General features: G+C 43.7%; 1 protein-coding gene across 4 annotated transcripts in view; it reads left to right on the plus strand.

Moving 5' to 3' along the window:
- Positions 1-27,697, plus strand: part of LOC110504343 (diacylglycerol kinase beta) — a 153,955-nt gene that overhangs the window by 94,938 nt on the left and 31,320 nt on the right. For all 4 annotated transcript variants that reach the window (XM_090229984.1, XM_036974677.2, XM_036974675.2 and 1 more), the window contains 4 exons: positions 8,186-8,271; positions 8,368-8,457; positions 10,386-10,546; positions 17,017-17,081. In XM_090229984.1, the coding sequence (XP_090086110.1) occupies positions 8,186-8,271; positions 8,368-8,457; positions 10,386-10,546; positions 17,017-17,081 (402 nt within the window). The remainder of the gene's footprint in view (positions 1-8,185; positions 8,272-8,367; positions 8,458-10,385; positions 10,547-17,016; positions 17,082-27,697) is intronic.

Raw genomic sequence — 27,697 nt, forward strand, 5'->3', positions numbered from 1 at the left:
GATTTTTTAAAACATAAATCATCAATAAGGTTCCAACCAGAGAATTCCTTTGTCTTCAGAAAAGCAAAGGAACGCAGCTCCCTCTCATGTGAAATGCGCGTGACCAGCCTGTGGCACTCTGCCAGACACCTGACTCATTCCCCTCTCATTCAGCTACACTACAACATTGAAGCCTCAAACAAGTTTCTAACGACGGTTGACATCTAGTGGAAGCCTTAGGAAGTGCAACTTGACCAATTGTTGAGTATTCGTAAATTCATCAGTTATTCTGCATTCTTGCACAAGTACACTCAGATGAGAGTGCTCTAAAATCGGAGTAGATAGCCACAGCGAATTTACGAAGGTACCCAAATGTCCATTAAAAACGCACAATGACTATACCACTTAGCTAAACTATGAATGACGGGAATAATCAAGTCAATAAATGCTGGGTAGTTAGTTTGATACAATATAGTTAATATACTGGCAAGTTCGATGTATTAGTAGCCAACTAACATTAGGTAGCTAGCTAACATACCGGTACATACTGCTGTAATGATATGCTATGTGGTTTAGTAACTTTAGTAACGGTGGTTTTAGGAAACAGCTGAAGATTTAACAAAGGTTTTAACAATGAACTTTGTCTTAAGATATTTTTTGGGAAACCGGGCCTTAAATTAAATTATGTGTGACTAAACATGTCTTTTTTTTTATTATTATTATTTTTTTTACATAATTTGAAGCTCAACTTAAATTTTTGAAAGACACCTTTTGCATGTGGAAATGTTGTATAATTTTCTATAATCACCCGGTGTAAAAACCATGGAAATTAAAAACAAACAAATATGTTTTAAGTGAGGAGTAGGGATTGGCTGACAAAGAAAGGAAATCCACATGAGCACCACAATGCCGACACCCATGGTCTACCAAGTTTTCCAGTACACAACATGGATCTACTACAGTAGCTATGTCGGTCTATTGTACAATGTGTATGCAGGTTGCTTGAAATTCAAACCTTCTCAAACAGCCTAATTTGTACTCTTCAGAAGAAGATTGGACTTTACCGTGTCTTGCCATATATAGTGCCTTCAGAAAGTTTTCATTTAGTTTTCTTACAAGGTGGGATTGATATGGATTTCATTGTCATTTTTTTGTCATCGATACACACAAAATACTCTAATGTCAAAGTGGAATAAAAATTAAATGAATTGACTACATAAGTATTCAACCCCCTGAGACAATTCATGTTAGAATCGCCGTTGGAAGTGATTACAGCTGTGATTCTTTTTGGGTAAGTCTCTAAGAGCTTTGCACACCTAGATTGTGCAATATTTGAATTTTTTGCATTATTCTTTAAGCTCTATCAAGTTGGTTGTTGACCACATTTTCAAGTCTTGCCATACATTTTCAATACGATTTAAGTCTAAACTGTAACTAGGCCACTCCATAGCTCTATTCCGTTTTTTTTCATCCTAAAAAAACTCTCTAGAACTTGCCGAGGACAAACATACACTTTACATGATGCAGCCACCATCATGCTTGAAAATATGAAGAGTGGTATTCAGTGATGTGTTGTTGTTGGATTTGCGCCAAACATAACGCTTTGTATTCAGGACATGTTTTTGCAGTTTTACTTTAGTTAAACAGTATGCATGTTTTGGAATATTTTTATTCTGTACAAGCTTCCTTCTTTTTACTCTTTCATTTAGGTTAGTATTTTGGAATAACTACAGTGTTGATTGATCCAGCTCCTGTCACAGCCATTAAACTCTGTAACTGTCTCAAAGACACCTTTGGCCTCAAAGGGAAATCCCTGAGCAGTTTCCTTCCTCTCCGGCAATGGAGTTAGGAAGGACGCCTGTATCTTTGTAGTGACTGGGTTTATTGATACACCATCCAAAGTGTAATTAATAACTTCACCTGTCTCAAAGGGATATTCAATGTCTGCTTTAAAAAATACCCATCTTCCAATAGGTGCCCTTCTTTGAGAGGCATTGAAAAACCTTCCTGGTCTTTGTGGTTGAATCTGTGTTTAAAATTCATTGCACGACTGAGGGACCTTACAAATAATTGTATGTGTGGGTACAGAGATGAGATAGTCATTAAAACATAATTGAAAATACTATGATTGCACACAGAGTGAGTCCATGCAATTTATTAGGTGACTTGTTAAATATAAATATACATTCATTTAGATTTGCCAAAACAAAGGGTTGAATGCTTATTGACTCAAGACATTTCAGCTTTTAATATTCAATTAATTTGTAAGAATGTCAAAAAACAGAATTCCACTATGACATTATGGGGTATTGTGTGTAGGCCAGTGACACAAAATCTACATTTTAGGCTGTAACACAACAAAATGTGAAAAAAGTCAAGGGGTGTGAAAGCTTTCTGAAGGTGCATTGAAGGTCCCCAAGAACACAGTGAACCTCCATCATTCTTAAATGGAAGACGTTTGGAACTACCAAGACTCTTCCTAGAGCTGGCTACCTGGCCAAAATTAAGCAATCGGGGAAGAAGGGATTTGGTCAGGGAGGTGACCAAGAACCCAATGGTCACTCTGACAGAGCTCTAGAGTTACTCTGTGGAGATGGGAGAAACTTCCAGAAGGACAACCATCTCTGCAGCACTCCACCAATCAGGCCTTTATGGTAGTTTCAAGACAGAAGCCACTCTTCAGTAAAAGGCACATGGCAGCCCGCTTGGAGTTTGCCAAAAGGCACCTAAAGGACTCTCAGACCATGAGAAACAAGATTCTCTGGTCTGATGGAACCAAGATTGAACTATTTGTCCTGAATGCCAAGCGTTACGTCTGGAGAAAACCTGGAACCTTCCCTACGGTGAAGCATGGTGGAGGCAGGGACTGGGAGACTAGTCAGGATCGAGGGTAAGATGAACGGAACAAAGAACAGAGAGATCCTTGATGAAAACCATATATTTTAGAATAAGGCTGTAACGTAACAAAATGTGGAAAAAATCAAGTGGTCTGAATACTTTCCAAAGGCACTGTATTTGGATAAGGTTATTTGGCTCTGTTATGTAATCCTTACCGGCCCGTTTCAAGGAGAAACAAAAATAGGAATCAGCTTTCCTTTTCACACCAAAATAAACACAGTTCCTTTCTCACATTCAGACACGGTTGTCAAGAGTGGTAGATATGAAAACAAGGATGGCATAAAAAACAAATTACCCCAATCCTCAGGGTGGCACTCTGCCCATTCAGGAGATAATGTATGGGAGACTGGCAGTGTGCTCCGTCCAGTGGCGGGCGTGCGCAGTTTCACCATGGGTAAAGAGGACGGTGACAAAAGGGTACGGTCTGCAGTTCATCCTCCTCCTTTTCGTGGTGTCATTACGTCAATGGTCTCCGAGGTCCTAGCGCCTGTCTTTAGTCAGGAGATTTCCTCTCACCTTCAACAACAGGCTATTCAGGTGGTGCCCGTGTCAGAAGTACAGAGCGGTTGGTGCAGCTGGTACTTCTTACTCCCTAAGAGCGATGGAACGTTGCATCCCATCCTGGACTTGTGTGTTTTATACAACCACCTCAAGGTTTGCATGTTCAAAATGCTGACACTTTGCTGGCTATTGCAGTCGGTGCGTCCCAGTGATTGGTTCACGTCCATAGATCTGAAAGATGTGGCTATACTGTACATCCTCCCCACAGAAAGTGTCTGAGATTTCATTTTGAGGATGTGGCCTACAAGTTTCTGGTCCTACCTTTCGGGCTCTCCCTATCGACCGCGCACCTTTTCTATGGTGGTGGAAGCGGCTTTGGCACCGTGCCATGGGATCAGAGTATTGGCCTGTCTGGATGATTGGCTGGTAGTAGCGGAGTCGAGAGAACAGGTGGAGCTCCACACTACCATGCTAGTTTCCCATATTCAGTCTCTGGGGTTCATAGTGAAGTTGCTTGACTCCGGCTCAATGCATTCAGTTTCTTGGTCTGGTTGGGAATAAATGCTTTGGTGTATCAGTGTCTGTGGGCCCTGCTCTATGAGTTTCCTCCGATGGACCTGATTCAGCCTACCGTGGAGAGGGTCCAACAGCAGGGTATTTTTATTCTGGTTGCTCCCTGTTGGCCCCGACAACCCTGGTTCCCGGACTCATGGAGGATTCCGTGCCGTTGGGATCTATTGAGTTTGGCACCCACAAACGCAGATATGGAATCTGTGGGTTTGGTCCCTGAAAGGTTGAATTTTGACAGCATGTGCCCCCTATATGAGAGGGTTGTATACATATAAGTGGTGCGTTTGAGGGTTGATGTCAGGTTAAAGGAGTTTGTCCTTTTCAAAGATCTTTGGTGGACATTGTTATGTTCTTGCAAGAGCTTTTTGAACAGGCCCTTTCTTTTTCCACATTGAAGGTTATTATGGTAGCCATCTTGACGTGTCATGTAGGGATTGATAGCTCTACCCCAGGGTCTCATCTTCTGGTGGTGATGTTCCCTAAAGGCATGCGTTGGCTCAGACCACTGTCAAAGCCTACGGCACCGACCTGGGACCTGGCTTTGGTCCTGGACGCTCCGTTTGAACCATTGGACTCTGTGGACCTGAAGTTATTTTCCTACAAGACTGTCCTGCTCATGGCTTTGGCATCACCCAAGCACGTTGGGGATCTCCACGCATCAGTACACCCTTCCTGTTTGGAGTTTGCGCCTGGCAACTCCAAAGTGACGGTAGGTCTTAAAGCAGCTTTTGCTCCCAAGGTTATGCCTATGTTTCCTTTCTCACATCCTCGGTTTGCTTCCAGTGAACAACAGAGGTTGCATGGCCTGTGTCCGGTGCGCGCATTACGCACGTATATGGATAGGACCAAGGATATCCTCGTTTGTGACAACGTTTTCTTTCTCTAATCCAGTTTGGGGTAGGGCATTCTCTAAACAGTGTCTTTCTCATTGGATTGTGGAGGCATATGACAGCAAAGGACAAAGGTTGCCTAGCGGTGTGGGTGCTCACTCCACTAGGGGTCTGGAGGCTTCTTGAGCATTGTTCAGGGGCATGACGATTGGTGATATCTGTGCTGCAGCGAGTTGGAGTTCTCCACCTTTGTAAGGTTTTATCACTTGGGTGTAGGGCTGTTACAGTGGCCCTATTACCACTACACCAGCAGTCAGGAGTCATGACCGCAGTCAAATTCCATCTTGGTAAGTAGCCTTCTCCAAAACTGTGCTCTGATAACGCTGATGGTCATTAGTAGCCTACCAGTCGCTAATGGCCGATACTCAGTGCGCTATTGTCCCTCTAATAACTCTGGCATCAATAAAAATGCAAACACTTCATGAGAGCCCTGGCATTCAAAGTTAAAGTGGAATAGGATCATGGAAAACGAGCATAGTGTTAAGAGTAATTGTAAAATCTAAACCGCTGTGAAATATGTTTTCCATAATCAGAAATATTGTACAAAACTGAAAGTAAAGGACGCAAAAACAAAACTTAAGACTGGGAAGCATAGAAATAGCACACATAGAAGTACGTAGAATATTGGAAATGTGTTTTGAAAGTTCAATTTATGTTGCACTGCTGATTCAATCATATCATATTTTGGAACCAATCTTATTGGTGTCCTATGGAATTCATAAAATCTTATAGGATAAAGTTCTATAGGATAGGTCATATAGGATTCTAAAACTATAAACATCAATAACTTTAAATGCTGTTTGTTCATATGCTGTTTTATTGACATTCGAGTGTCAATTGACAAGGAATGTCCAATGAATGTCAACAATCTTTGAGAGTTTAATATTGATGAGGGTTGGAGGTTATAAGGAAGATAATCCACTATTCACATAGCAGTCTGGGTGGTTACGGGGTATCCTTACATGGAAAACATATTATAGTGTGAGACTGCTGTTGTGTGATTGTTATGTAGGACTTTTATTTGGATTAGCCATTAGCCATTAGTCTGGCTCTTGATAGCTTTACTCATCACATGTGTTAACCTATTTTGTTGTTAGCTAATGTTATGCGCGGGTTTGTTAGGGAACACACAGGAGTCGTGGGTGAAGTTTAGCCATGCTTTGTTGTAATTACCTGCTGGGCCTCAGCACATGTCATGTCATCAATAAACCCTGATGAAGACAGCTTGCTGTTGAATAAATGATTGCATCTGAGCTTCCAGAGTCTGAGTCTTTTCCTCTTCCTTCAATGTCATCAATACATGCCAGCGTGGTGGATCAATCTGATGTCATGACAAATAAGTTGCTATCTTCATTCTCTCCTCGTCTCTTGTATAACTCCTCCATTGTTGGTCATCCTTGCATCACTTACAAAGGCATATTTGTCAGGACAGTGTGGATAGATACATATCTCAATACCGTATGTAGAGTTGTAAACCAGCCCAAGCTGACCTCATTTGTACACTGTCCAAATGTATATTTGTCAGGACATTATGGATACATATCTTAATGCGTACAGCCAAAGACAGGCCTAATGTTGTCTGGCTATATAGCATAGGAGACACAGGGTTAATATAGACCCAGACAAATTCTCCAGTGTCGTTACCATGGGCTCCATGGCAACAGGCTCAGTCACCACCAGGCTTTTCGAGTGGCAGATTGAAGCTGAGTGATTTGTTTAGAGAATACAATTAGTTGTTTTGTGTTGATTAAGAGTGATGTCTCCATCCTAATGCAGATGGTCGTTTGGCCCCGTTGTTGATGCGCTTTCTCCAACTAAGCCCACATGCATAAAACATTGTCACGATTTGTCAAGCCTCATGTGGTGAGGTTAAAGGATATTAATGTTTAATGTTGATGTGCAAATGTTTTGTTAAATGTGATACATACGCAGCTCGGTGCTGTACCTACAGATTTCCCTGGAGTGCTGGCATGCTTGTGTTGTGCGTCACTAAGGGAGAGTGCAGTTCTCTTCAACTGCCAGGAGAGAGGGCAGTCTGTCGCACTGTTGTCAACCACCATGTCAGTGATACACACAAATCAAATCCAATTTTAATAGTCACAGGTGCCGAATACAACAGGTTGTTTCACCTTACAGTGAAATGCTTACTTATGAGCCCCTAACCAACAATGCAGTTTAAAAAAAATTTGAATAAGAAATAAAAGTAACAAGTAATTAAAGAGCAGCAGTAAAATAACAATAGCGAGACTATAAACAGGGGGGGTACCGGTACAGAGTCAATGTGCGGGGGCACCAGTTAGTTGAGGTAATATGTACATGTAGGTAGAGTTATTAAAGTGACTATGCATAGATGATAACAACAGAGAGTAGCAGTGGTGTAAAAGAGGGGGGGGGGGGGGGGGGGGGGCAGGCAATGTAAATAGTCTGGGTAGCCATTTGATTATATGTTTAGGAGTCTTATAGCTTGGGGGAAGAAGCTGTTTAGAAGCCTCTTGGACCTAGACTTGGCGCTCCGGAAAGCTGTGTGGTAGCAGAGAGAACAGTCTATGACTAGGGTGGCTGGAGTCTTTGACAATTTTTAGGGCCTTGGCAGGAAGCTTGGCCCCAGTGATATACTGGGCCGTACACCCACCCTCTGTAGTGTCTTGCGGTCGAAGGCCGAGCAGTTGCCATAGCAGGCAGTGATTTGATTTGATGCTCTCGATGGTGCAGCTGTAGAACCTTTTGAGGATCTGAGGACCCATGCCAAATCTTTTCAGTCTTCTGAGGGGGAATAGGTTTTGTTGTACCCTCTTCACGACTATCTTGGTGTGCTTGGACCAAGTTAGTTTGTTGGTGATGTGGAGCTCTCAACATGTTCCACTACAGCCCTGTCAATGAGAATGGGGGCGTGCTTGGTCCTCTTTATCCTGTAGTCCACAATCATCTCCTTTGTCTTGGAGATGATTGTGGACTACAGCCGCACACTATGTGGACTTTGACACAGCCGCACATGATTGTGGACACAGAAGCACACTTATGCACACACACACACACACACACACACACACACACACACACACACACACACACACACACACACACACACACACACACACACACACACACACACACAGGGTGTTTGTGATGTTTGCACTGCAGCTGTTTTTTGGGGGCACATGAAAACACCTTTGTCCTGGCCCAGATTCAAGGTTGCTTTGAAGGTGACCCAGACACTCTGTAAGGCTGGACACCAGCCACATTAATGCATCTGTCTCTCGCTTTCTCGCTTTATTTCTATCTCTCTTTCTCTCCGTGACTGTGTGTGTGCGTGTGTATTTACATATTTATGTATTTATGTCTTCCAGGCTCAACTTCTTCCATGATGTCCCTGATTTCCGGGTGCTGGCATGTGGAGGGGATGGGACAGTGGGATGGATCTTAGACTGTATTGGTGTGTCTCAATTCTATTGGATTAAACTCATGTACTCATGTGATGCAATCCATCAGAATTGTAATCATTATCTTATTGTTATCTGTCCATCTGCAGACAAGGCCAACTTCACCAGAGATCCCCCTGTGGCCATTCTCCCTCTGGGCACAGGGAACGACCTGGCAAGATGCCTACGCTGGGGCGGAGGTGAGGAGCTGTGTGTGTGTGTGTGTGTGTGTGTGTGTGTGTGTGTGTGTGTGTGTGTGTGTGTGTGTACATCGAACGCAGTGAGAGTCTTGTTTTACTTTTTCCTGCTCACTGAAAGCTTCAGTCAGCATTATTTTCCCCAATATCCTCACAATGCTCCTGTTGTGTCCTTGTGGTCCCTAACCCATCCTCATAGACCTTATATGAAAGTGCTATATAATGCAAAGCAGAGTTCTTATATAATCCCTGTTTGCTTATTGGCTGGGCCTGTTTTGGGGCCAATAGTTGTGACCCTGATTATGACTGACTGCTTGACCTGACCCTGGCTTGTAGAGGCCAGCAGAGCACTTTAGCCAGGCGGCAGGCATATGATGTTATGATGCTTGTAAACTAAATAGACAGATAGTTCCCAGGGGCTTTTTGACCAAGCACAAGTTGAATACATTATGTTCTCGGAAAAATCATTTAAAAAGCAGCTGGATTCTTTGAATTTTTCTGACCAGATTTACAGCTGTACAGTATTAGACAGTAGCTGTGAGTGACTGTGTGTGAGAGCGGTAGCTGTGTGTGAGAGCGGTCTTTGTGGAAACATATTGCACATGCTTTTTAATTCCTAGCACAGTAAACCAATCATCTAAATTGTGTTTGGTGATACAATTTCCTATTGGTCTCCTATTAAGTGGTAGATGTTATATGACAGATGGTATAGGCCTGTTGCAACTATGTGAGGCAGGATTGGGCTGTATGTTAGCCTGTGTGTGTCATGGGTATTGGAATATACTTGTATGCTTTTGCAAACATGAATGAGTATAAGTAGTCTGTGAATTGTTTGTTTAATATTCAGGGTATGAAGTATGCTAATTGACTTCTTACATTACATCCTCATTGCTTTCTCCCTCTGTGATTTGGTATAAGTGTGAGCACAGACTGTTGGAGATCACATGAGGGGGAACAAGTGTCATCATACATGGCCCCTGGCTAGGAGATAGGAGATATTCAGCCTCTCCTGGAGGACAAATAGTAGAAGTAGATTTCAGATGTTTCTTTGTTATTACAACGAATGTGTTTCAGCGTGACGCCCTCTTCAAAACCCTGGAGCTCCCCATGCGCCTTGTTTAGAGAGGGAGGTAGCAATAGTTTTCCTTTCCCTTCAGTCATCATGTGTTAGTAGCACAGGAGGGGGGAACATGTGTCATCACACATTGGCCCCGGCTCTCAGGACGTGAGTGGCAGAGTCCCCTGGTGTTCTCAGTGTGATGGGTCCTCATTATACGCTCACACCCCCATGACAGCCAGTGATATAACACTAACGGCCCACCTCTCAGCAGCACTGAGCACAATCATCATCAGAGTCATTGTGGTTCAGACCCACTGGGTCTCAGACACAGAGGACCTGGTTACCGGAGCCCGAGATGGGGTTCTATCCCATGGCACAGTGTAATGATGGCTCTATTGTGTAGGCTCATACTGTTTACCAACACTCTCTCAGAGAAGCCCGTCAGTTGGTTGGAGTTCTATTTCCTGGCATTGGACTTACTTACTTGCTCCTCTTCATCCCCTCTGGGACATAAGGCCACAATGAGGACTTTACTGTGTACACTTAAACCATTAGGCTGTCATTCACTGTGTGACGACTTCTTAGTCCTCTGGAGACACGCAGGAGGAGAGGGATGTGGGTCTTTTCAGATGTACTCCCTTGAAACCATTTCCTTTTTCTCTTTGCTGAGGCCTCTGACCTCACATTAAATTAAATACCGAAAGCACTATGCAACTTGATGAATACTAGACCTACTTGCATTTATAAAAGTTGGTCTGAGAGCCCGGGTCTGAGAGTGTGGGTGACCTTAGTGTGTGTGATGGCTTTGATGGCTTTATCTCATTGCGTCCTATGTCTGACTTCTCACCTGTCTCTCTCTCCTTTCCTGTAGGTTATGAAGGAGGCAGTCTTCTGAAGTTCCTGCGGGACATAGAGCACAGCACAGAGATGGTTCTGGACCGATGGAACATCGACATCGTCCCTGTTGACAAGGAGGAGAAGGGAGACCCTGTCCCCAACAGCATCGTCAACAACTACTTCTCCATCGGAGTGGTGCGAGAACAGCACACACCTCTACACATAGACACACTACACACGTAAACAGACGTCCATACATGCATGCACACACACACTCACATACACACACACACTATAGTTATTCGTTTCACCAGGAAATGTTTGTTGACATGCAGAACCAATTTTCAGACAGGGGTTCCGGTGGTCCTTCCCCAGAATTGCTTTGACATTTTAAAACAAATTTCCTACAATTCTACACAGTACGACATTACTTATTATGCCTATTTTGAGGGGTACATGGGTATTTTGAGGGGTACATGGGTATTTTGAAAACACAGTATAAGTGGAAGGATACGTGGAAGGACAATTCTTCACCATCTTTTATGAAGGTATTTCAAGGCAAGTATTAGGAATCCATAAAAGATGAAGACTGAGTTGTATTATAGTCGGACTTCGACTACCTTATGCCCAGTCCACATGTCCCCCTATCCCCCGTGGCAATTTAGCTTTTGGGACATAGGCTCAGTACTATGCCACAGTATGGGATTGCCTATCCCATACTGTGGCAATTTAGCTTTTGGGACATAGGCTCAGTACTATGCCACAGTATGGGATTGCCTATCCCAGCAGGAGTTAAACAATTTGCAGAATCCCCGGAGGTTTTTAAGCCTCTCAGGCAGGTTAATTACTGTATTTCCCCTTTTAATGGGAAAGAACCAGCATCGCCCTGGTCCCCGTTGCTTAGCAACCATTTATCGCTCTCCTCACGGTCCCACTGTTCAAAACAAATTACCATGGGCATGCCTCAAACGTATTAGACTAGAGGGACCAGAAGGACAAGGTCAAATGGGTGCTGTCTCAGTTGTTGTCTTGATGTCGCTTTCAATCAACCCCTGACACTTCAGATGGATGTTTTATATCTCTGTTATCAAATCTATGGTTGCTTAACAGTAAGGTGCCTGCAGCACCTCATTTGAGAAAGCAATCCCTTTTATGGTCTTTCCTCTCTTTATTTTCCTTTGCAGGGAAGCCTAAAAATACACAAACAGCCAGGAGTAGACAGTGAGACTTAGCCAAAGTTTGATTGGTTCAGACATATTATGTACCAATCACAGGTAGGACAAGGATGAGGGAGGAAGGGGCGAACTTGGCAAGGATACGAGGCACTATTGTGATGTTATGCAACCCGGCCTCCCACTGGTCCCAAGCCTGCCACATATTCAGCAGGTTTCTGCCAAACACATGAATCTACCATCCTGTTACTGCTGTGCTATGAGTACACCCTAGCCTGCTGGACCCATATACTGTATGTTTGTCCTGTATTGCCAACAATGACAATATTGAAAGCAGTTGACTGGGATCAGTACTTTGTCTCATAATTTTCAGCATATTGCTGATCGAAGGGAAAGACAAAATGGTTTAATTAGAATGTGGATGTTATTAGCAAACGACCAACCCTCTGACCTTTCTATCTAGACAATGGGTCTTTCTCCACTGTGTAATGCCTGTGTCAGAAGGGCCAGAGGATGAAGGCTAGGGGGTGGCCAGGGGACAATGCCCTCTCTGTGGGATTCAGATGTGGGCCGGGTGGGTGGTAGTGCCAGTGCCAGGATGGTCCAAACTTTGGTTGCAGCCACTGTCAAGCATTTACCCTGGCTGTACACCATTTCTAAAGAAGTGCTGGCTACATTTAAAACTGTTATTGATGATATAACAGTGATTTACAGTCCATTTACATTCAAATATATCTCAATTCTGTGTTCCTGAGAGGACCTTTTAAGCTCAAACTGATCCCTTCGAAGGATTCTGTGTTTATGTAATCCACTATGCCCAATGCCATTCCCATGTTGTTGATGGCGCTTTTGGTCTGCTGTAGGCTAGTCCTAGCTCTCTGCCCTGATCTAATGCGGCATGGCATGGCCCTGTAACAGGGCAACAGATCTCATCTCCATGGCTTCAGTTGCCAGGGACAGATGGCTGCATATCTGTGCACCAATGACACCTGAGCAAACGAGCGCTAGCGCGATGACTCACGCCGTATCATGATGTAATCATTAGCAGCCCCGAATCAGGTTCAATGTCCATATCCATATTGGGGCATCACTTCCTGCCATCACAGTCACAGACCTTCCCCTCCCGGGACAGGGATTGGGTTGCCATGGCGTTGGCGCTCTCAAGGCCAATTTTCGAATCTCAACTGTCATCTGTTTCTTGTTGCAGTGAGTTAATTGAGGATGACGTGGTAGCCATATTGACTGTCACTAAGAGAATGCTCTAGGCTAGAGATAAAGATGTGTTTTGTGGTATTGCTAATTTGTTCCCTGCCTCAGATTACTTTGTATTGCTTTTGGGCATCAGTGCTCTGCACTAAGTACACACTAAAACTTGATCATATTAAATAACAAATAAAATCTAACAAAATCATACAACATACATCCTAAGAAGAGTCAACCATAAATCCATATTGAGAAGAGCTTCATATAAAATCCTTCTCTGGTCACTGTCAAACTTTAGTCTGGATACAATGACTGAAGCGTGTCTACAGGAAACCAACTCTTTGACAAGATGGCTTCATGTCAGCCATTCTGGATCTATTTCATCATACATACACTACATTAACATTAACCCTCAGTCATTACTGTAACCCTAACACACTGATCAGATGGGAGAGGAGTCTACATGTACATATGGCAGGCGCCTTGGGTTTCAACCCCAAATCCTGAGCCTCACTTCAATCCCACATCCCCATATTGCATTCCAAGACTTCCTTCCTTCCTTCCCTACCTTGCCTTGCCCTCTTAAAACCCCTGTAATTCAAACAATTCAGCCCCACTTCAGTCTCACATCCCCACGGAAATCCCCAAGACTTCCCTCCCTGCCGTGCCTTTACAGTACTGTATGTATTAGGCACTCCATATACTCCTATAATGTATTGCATCCCTGCACCCTGAGTGATCCCGTTCCCAACCCTCACCCTGAAAACAATCTGTGTGAGGAATTAGTGAGAGGGAAATCACACCATGTCAGCAGCCATTAAAGAAGCCACCTCACCCCTTCCTCACCCCAGCCCCTTAGCTTGAGGAAGCCGATCTCTCCAGGGTGCGAGAGAACGATGAAACGGGTCCTGCCATCAACAAGCTATCTGCTCTCCAAGCGTGGCTCTATGCCTAGCTATGTGAAGTGGAGATTGCCTGGGACTGGCTCTGACCCTTCTACCATGTAATGCTCTCTGGCTCTCTAGCTATGTGTTAGCTATTGCTACTTACCCACCGTGTTACTCTGTGGTCTGTGGATCCAATCCACAGTGACCTGTCCTGTGTGTTGACAGCAGGGTGTGTAGTGCTTGCTCAGGGGACAGCCAGGCCAGGCCTCTAGGGAGGGTAGCGGGAAGTGAAGGTTAGACTGAGGGGATAAAGATGGGAGAGAGAGACGTGCAGGGGGAGGAGTAGTGCTGGCAACACCAAAGGTCAGGGGAAGTATCAGTGACAGGAAGTTAGCGTCTGCCAGGTTCAGACCAGGTTACCGCGGTAATGAATGACAGTGCTGAGTGACACCTGGCTGGGTCTTAAAGATAGGGAGGGAAAAAACCCCCCACCCCGTACTCTTCTCTATGTCTGTCGGAACACACATGCACTCACACAGATACACATCATAGGTACTGTACACATCATACACAAAGATACAGTATAAACCCTTTTACAAAATGAACCTGCATATTCACATAAAATATTTGTCTCCCTTTCGCACACACACACACACACACACACACACACACACAAACACACACAAACACACACATACACACACACACACACACACAAACACACAAAGATACTGTATATAAGCAGAATGCATTGCTTACATAAAAACACAATTCTCTCAGGAACAGGTCCCCAGCGTTAGCGTTAGCACCTGCTACCTACAGCTATGATGACAGGGGCACAGATGGACTCCACACAGGCACAGTGGCACAGCAGCTTGCTACAATAGGCTCACTATGACCCTGTATGGGCATTCAGATCTAGAGCTCCGGTTCCGTTTGACCATCCTAATTTATCTTATTCAAAAGCAATTTCAATGGAAATTCTCAATTTAGAATTTAGTCCAGGCCTTGGCTTAATCTGTGTCCAGGAAACCAACCAATAACAGTTTTGTAGAGCTGTATTTGTCAAATTGCAGAGTGTGATGCCCCTAACCAATGGGTGACTGGACTGGATGGATGGCTTTGAAGTATGTCCCAGTGCTGCAGAATGGGGTGAGGGTTGACGGGGGGAGGTAGGGGTGAGGGTTGACAGGGGGGAGATAGGGGTGAGGGTTGAGAGGGGGGAGATAGGGGTGACACCCACTTTTCCCCAGATCACACTTTGATGTTCCTGAAAGGGCACCAACCAAAATGGGTTGAAAAAGCAACCTATTTCTACCTCTATCTGGGGGCTGTGATAGAAATGGTTCTGAGGTGACATTTATTTTCCAGCGAGTGATTTGTTTGTTTGTCCACTCCCCATCCTCCCTCCCGCCCCCACCATGTGCCAAACATCAAATGGCAAGATCAAAACAACCTTCGTCACACAGAGTCAACTATGGTGGATAGCAAATGTCACATATTTACAGTGACAGTATTTGGGGACAGTATAGGCTACTGGCCGGTGCTTGCTCTAGGAGCACTGGACACAATCCAGTGTCGCATATAGTTGCTATTTGTTGTGTTTTTTCGGAGGCTGTTGTGATACTGTGACACTGCGAGTCACATTAAGGTATTGCCCTAGATACAGGACATGCAGTCCTTCAATAAAAACAAATGTCATGATTTCTTTCCCACCTCTTTCCCTCCCTTTTTTAAACATGGCTCAAGGCCCAGAGGTTAACAACAAACCAACTCCCTGCATCCACCTATGTTCTAATCACTATGCCTAGTATTTGGCGTATGGTGTGTGGTTTTCATCCAGACCTCCAATAACACCTGTCCCCCCAGGTTCCAGTTTAAATGCATCCCATATTCACAGCCAAAGAGCCTGACCAAGTGGGCAGGTGCAGAGCTATTTTGGGACCCACTAGTTGATGATGTTGTGGGACATGTGTTAAGTTTGATGGAGGGAGAGCCCTGGAGATGACACAGGCTCCAAAGGATATTGGAGGGAGGGTGACAGGGTGAGGGTGATGCGGCGTGCCTTACCCCCAACCTTCCAATCTTTTCCGGTCTCCTTTCTGGCGACCGCTGAAACACCTGCACAGGCGGGCAGGAATCCAACCAATGCCCCAACAACCGATGGTTGGTCTCTCTGTAGGGCTCCAGGTCCGTTTCCTATTAGTGCCATGACCTGTGCCAGGCTGAATGGCGACCTGAACTCTGGTCCCTAGGGCAGTGGCTGGCACGCAGGGGTCTGGTCCCACTTCCTCCTTCTGTCCCATGTGGTGGGAAAAGAAAGGGAAGGAGGAAGAGAGGGAAGAGTGAGAGAGAGAGACCTGCTGACTGCAGGATGTGGTACTGTTGAGCTGCCTGCCAGTCAGCATTCGACTGCCTGCCTGCCTGCAGTCTAAATATAGGAGCAGATCTGTTACAATGACAGGTCTGATTTGTCAATTATTCCCTCCTTCATTCTCTATGGCTTTCTCTCTCGCTCTCTCTCTCTATTGCTCTCTGGATCTCTCCCTCGTCTTTTCTCTGGCAATATCTAATTCTCTCTCTATCTCTCTCTTCTTCCACTTCTCTCTCTCTCTTTTGACATTCTGTCTTTGCTTTAATCATTCTTTGTGTTAGCAGAATGTGCTCTAGTTTCAATTTCAGCAATGTCGCCAAGACTTTTTTCCATTGTTGAGAATAGGTTTGACCTGATGGCCTTTCCAAAGGTTCGTTGTCCATTTATTTCTATGAGCAGATCAAAATGCCAAAAATAATTGCCATCTTCATTGCAGTCTAGTAACTATTCTCATAGCCACCATCATCACCATCACCACAACTGGTAGGAAGCCAGCTGTCTATCTTTCAGGGCATGACGTCCATCGCCGCATTGACCATTTCCTCCATACCCCATCTTCTCTGCCTGTCCATTACCGGATAACCTCTCCTCCCCATCTAGTAAAATCACTTATTCATCCAGCGTGATGCTTTTTATCCTACAGTACAAAGTCACCATCTCTCATTCTGTGCTCTGTCCACCACACAAGACTAATATGAGTGAGATCACCCTGCCCTCAGGCCTCAGGTCATGGCAGAGCTAAGACGGGCTCTGGAGAACACACACACCCATACCCCATATTTATAAGTGGGGTCATTCCTAGTGTTGGAGCCATTTGACTGATTACGTTGCCCCCCCACCCCCAGAGGTCATCCAGGGCTGGGGTCAAACACACAACACAGGGGGTAGGCAGGGCAGGGGGATAGGTGGTGACTTTTTAACCCTGTTATCATCCCTAGCGCAGTCCTAGTATCAAATAGGCACAGGATCACAAGCACAAAGGTGATGCCCCAGTAGTAGCTTAAAACTGCTCTATGTCTCCCACTATAGGATGCCTCCATCGCTCATCGCTTCCACTTGATGAGAGAGAAGCACCCAGAGAAATTCAACAGCAGGTGAGAGATTGATATAGACTTTGTTTCACTTAAGTTAAGGTGTATTGGTGTCCCTGTATTGTCTCAAGCTGCTACTGACACAGTGAATGGTCACTACTCATTAGCTGCTCTCAACTTCCATCAACCAGATAGAGTCCCTCCATGCTGGGAAAACCTATAGCATATTAGAATAAATTAATAATCAATGGTCAGGAAAAACCCTGCCTGCTTAGTGACATCAATAGATTGGCATTGCCTGGCTTCTGTCTATGATGGTAATGGAAACTAGCTAGCTGATTTTGTGACATAAAGAAGGCAGCCAAAGTACAGTGTCTATGCTAACTGACTAGCTGGCTGGCTGGCCGGTCCTTACTACCATTTTGAGTCCTGTTCTGATGTAATGGCTCTGAAATGTTGTACATGGGTCAAACAATAATGGAAGTAGTTGTGCACACCGGTTTGTACACAATTTGTAAAAATATTTTACTGAGGCATTTCTGACATTTTGCATGGTAATATGCAAAGATATTGTCCAATTTGTCACAAATTCGCTGACGAAGGAAAACATTTGTTAACTTGATTGAACAATATTATGCAGTAAATGTGGGGAGCCAGGTAGCCTAGTGGTTAGAGCGTTGAGCCAGTACCCGAAAGGTGCTGAGCTGACAAGGTAAAAGATATCTGTCGTTCTGCCCCTGAACAAGGCCATCATTCATCATCCGGTAGGCCATCATTCTAAATAATAATTTGTTCTTAACTGACTTGCCTAGTTAAAAATGTTTTTTTATTAAATGTGTGATGATAGGTTGAAATTGCAAGCCCTTTTTTTGTACTGTAGTGATCAGTCAGATTTATGCAATAATATTGCAGGCAGATCGCTCAAGAGTGGCTTCAGCGGGAAGTGCCTTCAAAACCGGACACTAGGGGCAACAGTGAGCGCTATTACCATCAAGTAGGCTTGGGTTTTGCTAGGGCGATGTGGATCAGAAGATTTTTGTTGTTATTTGTTTTAACCCTATCCCAAACCTTAACCGTTACCTTAACCATTTGGAATGAGTGCCTAAACTTCATGTTTTAACCCTATCCAAAACATTAACCCTCAACCTTCTAAATTTGATGTTTGAAGCAACTTAGAACTTTGACTTTTGGAGAAACGGAATAATACTGAGTAGGAGGAGTCAACCCAGGGTGTCAAAAACACAGAAGTTTGACATTTGGAGCAACTTTGAAATTTGACATTTGGAGGAATGTGGATAAATGTCTAATTCTGCAGTGTGAGAACTTGTTGCTGATTTAACTGTTTTATGCAGTAATAGTGCAGTGATTGGACAAATTTACGTCCTCACAGAATCACAAAATCCTGACGGGACTGAATATTGTCCATTGAATTCCTTGCCAGTCAGTCCTTGTGTAATAGAAATGCTCATATTAGAAGCAGCCGGAATCCACGCAACTCTTACTACCAGTCAAATGAATGACATGAATCATTTAGAACACCGGCTCCAGCTGTCAGTTCACACAATGGAGGCTTGCTTCACATGACGGAGGTAGATTCAGATTCAGAGTGTTTAATAGTCACATGTACAGGGTTGCAGGTGTGATTGTAGGGTACAGTGAACATCTTAGGCTTCGAGCTCCAATATGCAGGACTAAGTGAAATAAAATATTGAAAATGGTCGTAAAAAACAACAATAGAAATAATACTATATACAATGCATTCAGAAAGTATTCCGACCCCTTCACTTTTTCCACATTTTGTTATGTTACAGCTTTATTGTAAAATGTATTAAATAAATATTATTCCTCATCAATCTTTACACAATACCCCTTAAGGACAAAGTGGAAACAAGTTTTTAGAATTTTTTTCAAATGTATTAAAAATGAGACTATGAGACTTGAAATTGAGCTCAGGTGCATCCTGTTTCCATTGATCATCCTTGAGAAATCAGCCAGTTGAAATCATGAATCAGCTGACATAATTTTTATGGATATATACATAGAAATGAAAATTGAAAAAAGGTAAAACAAAACATTTTCGATTTCCAGGTGAAATTGCGCCACATTAGCTCATTATCCAAATACATGTCACTAGAAAACAGCTGAAACAAATGCAAATGCTGCTACTTTGCTGTTATTCTGGCTGCAATTTGATGTGACTGTAAGTTAGCCGTAGTTGGCTAGCTAGCAAGCAAGGGATAAGAACGTTGCCAGCCAGTATGACAGTGGAACATTGAGAATGGTTTGCCAGCCCTCCACTTCGTCTCGGGCCTAACAACACCCATACCGATATAACCTCCAAACACCGGCTTCTCAGGCATTATCATTTAAATAACAACTGTGGCAGTGATGAATAAATGTATGTCCATTTGGTGGAGACAGAGTAAAGACTGTTGAAGAGGTGGGGGGAATGGCCATAAGGGGAGCAGCATGACCATAAAAAAATAAAAATAAAATTGTAATAAAAAAGTTATGATATACATATTAACAACTGCAACAGTGATGAATAGGGGGGGGGAGCAGCAGGAGAAAGAATGTAGTTGACTATCACTACGGTGTCCGTGTGGTTAGATCATTTCAGCCTCTCTGAGATGTGTACGCAGAGGAATTTGAAGTGATTGACCATCTCCCACGGTGGCCCCGTTGATGAGGATGGGGGCGTGTCCAGCCTGGTTCCTCCTGAAGTCCATAATCAGCTCCTTTGTTTTGCTAACGTTGAGGGAGAGGTTGTTTATCTGGCACCAAACCGTCAGAATGAGAGAGACCACTGTGACTGACCCAAAATTAAGGAAAGCTTTGACTATGTACAGACTCAGTGAGCATAGCTTTGCTATTGAGAAAGGTCGCCATAGGCAGACCTGGCTCTCAAGAGAAGACAGGCTATGTGCACACTGCCCACAAAATGAGATGGAAACTAAGCTGCGCTTCCTAACCTCCTGCCAAGTGTATGACCATATTAGAGACACATATTTCCCTCAGATTACACAGATCCACAAAGAATTCAAAAACAAATCCAATTTCTATGAAATCCCATATCTATTGGGAGAAAAGGCAATGTAAACATGTTTTCCGTGCCAATAAAGCCCCTAGAGAGAGAGAGACTCCCTGACTGACTGAGGTTGAAGCTGTCATCTCTATTTAAGGAAAGGGAACAAAGTGTAAGAACCAAATCACAGTTCTCAGCTCAATTATGTCCCATTGTGTCAAATTGCAGCAATTGAGGGAAAGAGGAACATCATTTGGGAGGTTGATGGGCTTAATGGGCAGCAACAGTGATGTCATGATGTCTCGATGTGTGACTGAACTGTACTGTATGTACTAAATACCTTGTGGATTTTTTAAATAAAGACGTTTCTCAGAACTGGATTGTCCCCCACCCCGTCACACACACACACCCTCCCAGTGGTCTTTTACAGCGCATCGTAAGTCCTTTGATGTTCATCTCTTTCATTTCCAGTCTTTGCTTGTCTTTAATAACCCCCCCCCCCCCCCCCCCCCCCCGATGCCTCCTCTACTCACTGATGACTTTCATTGAGATGCGCAGTAAAAAGCACACATAACATAGCCCAAAGCTGGATGGGCTTTTGAGAATGCAGTTGGAAGTGTATGGCCTGCCTGTCTTTCCTCTTTGATGGCAGTCGCAGTGTGTGTGTGTGTGTGTGTGTGTGTGTGTGTGCGTGTGCGTGTGCGTGTGCGTGTGCGTGTGCGTGTGCGTGTGCGTGTGCGTGTGCGTGCAGCGGCTGGTTCAAAGAGGGCTGTGTGTAGTGGCTGGTTCAGGAGAGGTGAGAGGAGAACTATTGTCTGCATAGCTGCTACTGCTGCTGCTGCCAGTGAGCCTGGCAGACTGTTTGGAACTGATCTACAAGGCACTCGGTGGGGTGCTTTACACAACCGGAAGTGAAAGTGTGTGGGTGTGGGTGCGTGCTATTGTGTACCTGTGTGTGTGTCTGTCGGTGAGTTGGTAGGTACAGTATGTGGGACATATAATCTAGGCCAACACTGAACCTTTTCCTTGGTGACTAGGGGATGTTCTTTTACTTTGTCTTTGTTGTGGTGTTCAGTGAAGTATGTGTCAGCAGGTGGTCTGTGACTGAGAGGGACAGTGACTGATTTAGAGTCCTATCTCCCTGTTGCAGCTCTTTATGTTGTATCTATGACACACACATACACACATGGGTGCCTCTGTTGTTGTTTACCACTGTGTCTAATTAGCCATCTGTAGGCTAGTCCATGTATGGAAGTTCTAAAGAAGGAGGGGGGAAGCTTGTTACCAGTTTGAAACTTAATAATTCATGCGCAAGACAAGACTTATGTCTCAGACCTAGATTTCCTCTCCCCATTCATCCAAAGACACGTGGCAGAACAACAGGAGGTAGAAGGATGGTTGAAACAGACAGGCAGAGATATTACAGCATACCTCAGGTTAATCAGGATATTGTCGTAAAACTGTTGTGAACTGCCACAGATTGATAGCCTGGACCCAGATCTGTCTTGCCACTTAGGTGCCTTCCAGATTGAGACCAAGAGCCAGAGACGAGCAGTGGATAAAGAGATATGTGGAGGACACATTCTAGTCTTTATTTCAGTTCTATTCTAATTTTAGATATAAAATAAAATCTACTTCTGCATGGGGAGTTATTTCATGTGGCTTGATTATTGCTACAATTCCAGTCAGTGGGTTTCCAAGTCAAACATTATATTTATGCTGTTCCCAAATGCCACTGGACCTACGAAAAGGAGAGAGGTTGCCATGGAGTTATCCTGCTGACAGAATGGCTGGTTATCATGATTGTTATTTTGTCACATTGTAAAACTATTTAACAGAAGATAGACACTGTCTGGGCATCCCAATTGGCACCCTATTCTAGTGCACTACCCTTTTCTAGGGCACTACTTGGACCATAGGGTTCTGAAAGTATTCCCCAGAATATCAACACTGTGATGCTGTTGACTCTGTGACTGACTGACTCTCTGTCTGTGCCATTTGGCTGGTGTTCCGGACACAGAGACAATGGTAGCACTGCTGGCCAAGGATGTTTGCAACAAGGCTGTAACACATCAACTTTGGTTTGTAAAACTTCTGGGGCTTTTTTGGTGCAGGACAGTGGCTCTATATCTAGAGATGATTAGACTACCAGGCACTTTGGTCTCCCATTACTGTGAGAGCCAGAGAGAGAGAGGGGACTGGTGAGAAAATATCACTCAATGAGTGACCTTTGACATGGCTGAATTCAGAGAGTGAGTGGCCTAATGGACTATATGCCTGAGTGCTTTGTTGTGCTCCATGTCACACACAAACACACACACACTCACACACATACACCCACCCACGCACACACACACACACACACACACACACACACACACACACACTAACACACACACACACTAACACACACACACACACACACACACACACACACACACACACACACACACACACACACACACACACACACACACACACACACACACACACACACGGCCCCTCTCGCCACTGTGTGAGATCTGACACCTTAGCCAACGGAGGAGCCATCAGCAGGTGTAAGCCCCAGTAGCCTCAGTAGCCTCAGTAGAACCAGTAGCACCAGTAGCCCCAGTAGTACCAGTAGCACCAGTAGCCCCAATAGTCAGACCACAGGGAGCATGGAACCTTGGTGCTAATGACCACAGAGACATAGCACAATGCAATGGGGTGCGTGCGTGTGTGCATGCGTGTTTGCATGTGTGTGTCGGGCCCCAGGGGGAAGGGGTGGAGAGGAAGTTTTAGATTAGTGTCAGATTGCCCTGTGAGAAAAAAGTAAAACATCTCTTGATGCTTTTGTTGGTCTCATTACAATGACACTGTAGGGTCTTGGTTAAGTCCAATGGACAATCAGTTTCCCAATGGTTTCCCAGCGGTAACAATGCAGATTAGAAGAGAGGCAGGGCGTCTAGGCTGCATTTAGTCAAAGAATGTAACAAAAGACCGAGCCTCACCTTTGACATTATGATATATTATATTTCTCTCTTACAATTCAGCCACCACAGAAAGAGGAGGGGGCAGGGGCTTTGACAGGAATTGTGAATGACACCCACCTAGATGTGAGAATGGAACACTCCTGGCCAGAATGGGCTAATGGGGCTCCTCCTTCTCTAGGGGAGAAGATCTTTATTCCTTTATTCATCCCTTTACAGTCAATATGTAGTAGACTACAATAGACTTTTGTTGGGCACTACCAAGAGCATTCACAGTCTGAGCACAGAGCACTGACCTGGATCTGTGCTGCTGTGCCAGCTGCTGTCAATATGAATTATTCTCAAGCTAATCGGGACATTGCTTCATTATTTTCACATTGATGAATCAAGTTCAATCAATGCAATCTGCTTTGCTTTGTGTGTGATGAGCAGAAAGAGACTCTGTCTATAGCAAGGTCATCAAAATTGTTACATTTACAACATATATATATATATATATATATATATAATTAATGTAATGGTTGGACAATATATGAAGATACTCCAAACATTTAGAACGTTTAAAATCCATCAGATATTGACTGAATTGTTGCACATAAAACATTTTACTGGCACAGACAAATAATTAATGGAGTTCAGGGATTTTTGTGAGAATTAAGGTATTCAATTTATTCTAACATTTCTTAGAAGGCACTCATTCAGTGCATTCAGAAAGTATTCAGACCCCTTCCCCTTTTCCACATTTTGTTACATTATAGCCTTATTCTAAAATGTATTAAATAAAACATTTTCCTCATCAATCTACAGGTCTGAATACTTACAGTTGAAGTCGGAAGTTTAGATACACTTAGATTGGGGTCATTAAAACTCGTTTTTCAACAACTCCACAAATTTCTTGTTAACAAACTATAGTTTTGGCAAGTCAGTTAGGACATCTACTTTGTGTATGACACAAGTCATTTTTCCAACAATTGTTTACAGATTATTTCACTTATAACTCACTGTATCACTGTATTCCAGTGGGTCAGAAGTTTACAATCACGAAGTTGACTGTGCCTTTAAACAGCTTGGAAAATTCCAGAAAATGATGTCATGGCTTTAGAAGCTTCTGATAGGCTAATTGACATCGTTTGAGTCAATTGAAGGTGTACCTGTGGATGTATTTCAAGGCCTACTTTCAAACTCAGTGCCTCTTTGCATGACATCAATGGAAAAGAAATCAGCCAAGACCTCAGGAAAAAAATTGTAGACCTCCACAAGTTTGGTTCATCCTTAGGAGCAATTTTCAAACGCCTGAAGGTACCACGTTAATCTGTACAAACAATAGTACTCAAGTATAAACACCATGGGACCACACAGCCGTCATACCGCTCAGGAAGCTCTGTCTCCTAGAGATGAATGTACTTTTGTGCGAAAAGTGCAAATCAATCCCAGAACAACAGCAAAGGACCTTGTGAAGATACTGGAGGAAACGGGTACAAAAGTACCTATATCCACAGTAAAACGAATCCTATATCAACATAACCTGAAAGGCCGCTCAAGCAAGGAAGAAGCCACTGCTCCAAAACCACCATAAAAAAAAGCCAGACCACGGTTTGCAACTGCACATGGGGACAAAGATCGTACTTTTTGGAGAAATGTCCTCTGGTCTGATGAAACAAAAATAGAACTGTTTGGCCATAATGACCATCGTTATGTTTGGAGGAGAAAGGGGGATGCTTGCAAGCCGAAGAACACCATCCAAACCGTGAAGCACAGGGGTGGCAGCATCATGTTGTGGGGTAGCTTTGCTGGAGGAGAGACTGGTGCACTTCAGAAAATAGATGGCATCATGAGGAAGAAAATTATGTGGATATATTGAAGCAACATCTCAAGACATCAGTCAGGAGGTTGAAGCTTGGTCGCAATTGGGTCTTCCAAATGGACAATGACCCCAAGCATACTTCCATAGTTGTGGCAAAATGGCTTAAGGGCAACAAAGTCAAGGTATTGGAGTGCCCATAACAAAACCCTGACCTCAATCCCATAGAAAATGTGTGGGAAGAACTGAAAAAGCGTGTGCGAGCAAGGAGGAATGGGCCAAAATTCACCCAACTTATTGTGGGAAGGTTGTGGAGGGCTACCCTAAACAATTTAAAGGCAATGCCAACAAATACTAACTGAGTGTATGTACACGTCTGACCCACTGGGAATGTGATGAAAGAAATAAAAGCTGAAATAAATCATTCTCTCCACTATTATTCATACATGGCTTCCCTGAGTTATAGCTTAATCTCCTCCCAACGAATCAGTATAGTTTATCTGGAACTGGGATAACCATTGTATCACTCTTACTTAATAAGCACCTTTATCAACTGCAGGTCTTTAGGTTGATGTAAACTGGTCATCTGATTGGATTAACTGAGATCCCAGAACAGGGTTAGTTACTGGGATTAGTATTCCCCAGCATTCACACACGCACAGCCCCTCCCTAGTCTCGCCTCATCTCCCACTTCCAAACCAAACACCCCAGGCATTTCACATTCTTAAAATAAAATGGTGATTTTAACTGACCTAAAACAGGGAATATTTCATCGGATTAAATGTCAGGAATTGTGAAAAACTGAGTTTAAATGTATTTGACAAGGTGTTTGTAAACTTCCGACTTCAACTGTATGTAAATGTGATATTTCAGTTTTTTTCAAAGTTGCTAACGTTTCTAAAAACGTGCTTTTGCTTTGTCATTATGGGATATTGTGATGTCATTATGGGATATTGTGATGTCATTATGGGATATTGTGATGTCATTATGGGATATTGTGATGTCATTATGGGATATTGTGTGTAGATTGATGAGAGGAAAAAACTATTTCATCAATATTAGAATAACGCTGTAACCTAACAAAATGTGGAAAAAGTCAAGGGGTCTGGATACTTTCCGAATGACAATGTACTGTATTGCACTGAGCCAATTTCAGCCATTACCAGGATGTGTTTGACAGGTCATTTCAAATATTTCCGTGGTCGTAACATTAACGGGTTAAAATAAAGCAATCAATCCAGTGAGATTTAAGTGACAAGTGGATTTGTCATGTCTCAAACACAGGAAATAAATAGATTGCTGGAAGACAGATCCTCACGTGGGCAGGGCATGCGTGTTGCTACTGTCTGCCTCCCATGGTAGCACTCCAGCTCTCTGTTTATGTAGTGTGTGGTCATGTGTTGGCCTACAGTATGGTTTTGAGTGTCCAGATAAGTACAGCACACTGTGTGTTAATGTTTCTTTTAACCGTTTAAACCGGTCATGTCGTGCTGTTGTGTTCCTGTGGTGTAAAGGAGAAATATACCTAGTCCTCTCTGTTGCCTGACTCTCTGACTCGCTGCCAGACATTAGCTCTCCACTGACATGCTTCCTCAGATCATATGGCATGTTTCATATGGTGTTTTTATTTTTAGGACTCTGAGAAAGATCATACACCATGTGCCTTTATAACTAGTGGATCTATGTCAGATTTATTGGTGTGTGTGTGTGTCCCTTCATATCAACTGTTACCCTACAAGGTCCAGAGCCTGCTGGTTTATTGTTCTACCTGATAACTAATTGCACACCCCTGGTGTCCCAGGCCTTTGACTAGAGGGGAACAATGAAAAAATACAGTGGAATTGGCTTCAAGGTACAGAGTTGAGTTTGGGGGCTTTATACAATAGGTGAGCCAGGTCACTTACTCTATCTGTCTTTTCTATTCTCAGATCTGTATAAACCCTGTGGCTCCTCTCCTCACCCCTCCTCACCCCTCTGTCTGCTGCTGCAAGCTACCTCGTCAGTCATTGGCAGAACCTGTCAGTGTAGTGGGGAAAGGAGAGGGTAATCAGGGCTTGTCTATAGCCAGGAGCCAGGGTCAGAGGTTATAAAACCATGGGCGGGGTTGTGTCAACACAACATTTTAAATGATTATTCATACATGGCTTCCCTGAGTTAGAACTTAATCTCCTCCCAACGAATCAGTATAGTTGATCTGGAACTGGGATAACCATTGTATCACTCTTACTTAATAAGCACCTTTATCAACTGCAGGTCTTTAGGTTGATGTAAACTGGTCATCTGATTGGATTAACTGAGATCCCAGAACAGGGTTAGTTACTGGGATTAGTATTCCCCAGCATTCACACACGCACAGCCCCTCCCTAGTCTCGCCTCATCTCCCACTTCCAAACCAAACACCCCATGCCCATTTTATCATCAGCACCTCCCTCTCTTCTGCCTCCCACCCCCTCCTATCTCTGGGTGTAACAGTGCAAGCCATGGCACAGCCATACACACACAGCCTCCCTCTGTCTGTATCTCAGTCAGGATCAACCAGATAAAGGCTGCTGGGTCCTTCCATCAAATAAGTACCTTTTGGGTTGTGTACCTCAGTCAACAAAGTTTTATTTCACCTCATTTTAACTTTCTGTCATAAATTGTTCAAGTTAATAAAATAAAAAAATCCCATCTCAAGAGGTTAAATAAAAGCATAGTAAGTGCAAAATAAAGTAACCTTGCATGCATCATTTTTTCCCCGCAATGGTTGGTATTCTTAAATGTTGACCTTGACGGGAAAGTTTGCATATCTCCGCGTAAATCTCAAACCCTGCTTGAACACAACTTCTAGAAAAAAATAGGCTTATTGTTAGTTTGGGGGAAATGGGAGGTGTTTGATGCA

The sequence above is a fragment of the Oncorhynchus mykiss genome, chromosome 3, assembly GCF_057628025.1.
Source record: "Oncorhynchus mykiss isolate SJ-2025 chromosome 3, ASM5762802v1, whole genome shotgun sequence".
Classification (NCBI taxonomy): domain Eukaryota; kingdom Metazoa; phylum Chordata; class Actinopteri; order Salmoniformes; family Salmonidae; genus Oncorhynchus; species Oncorhynchus mykiss.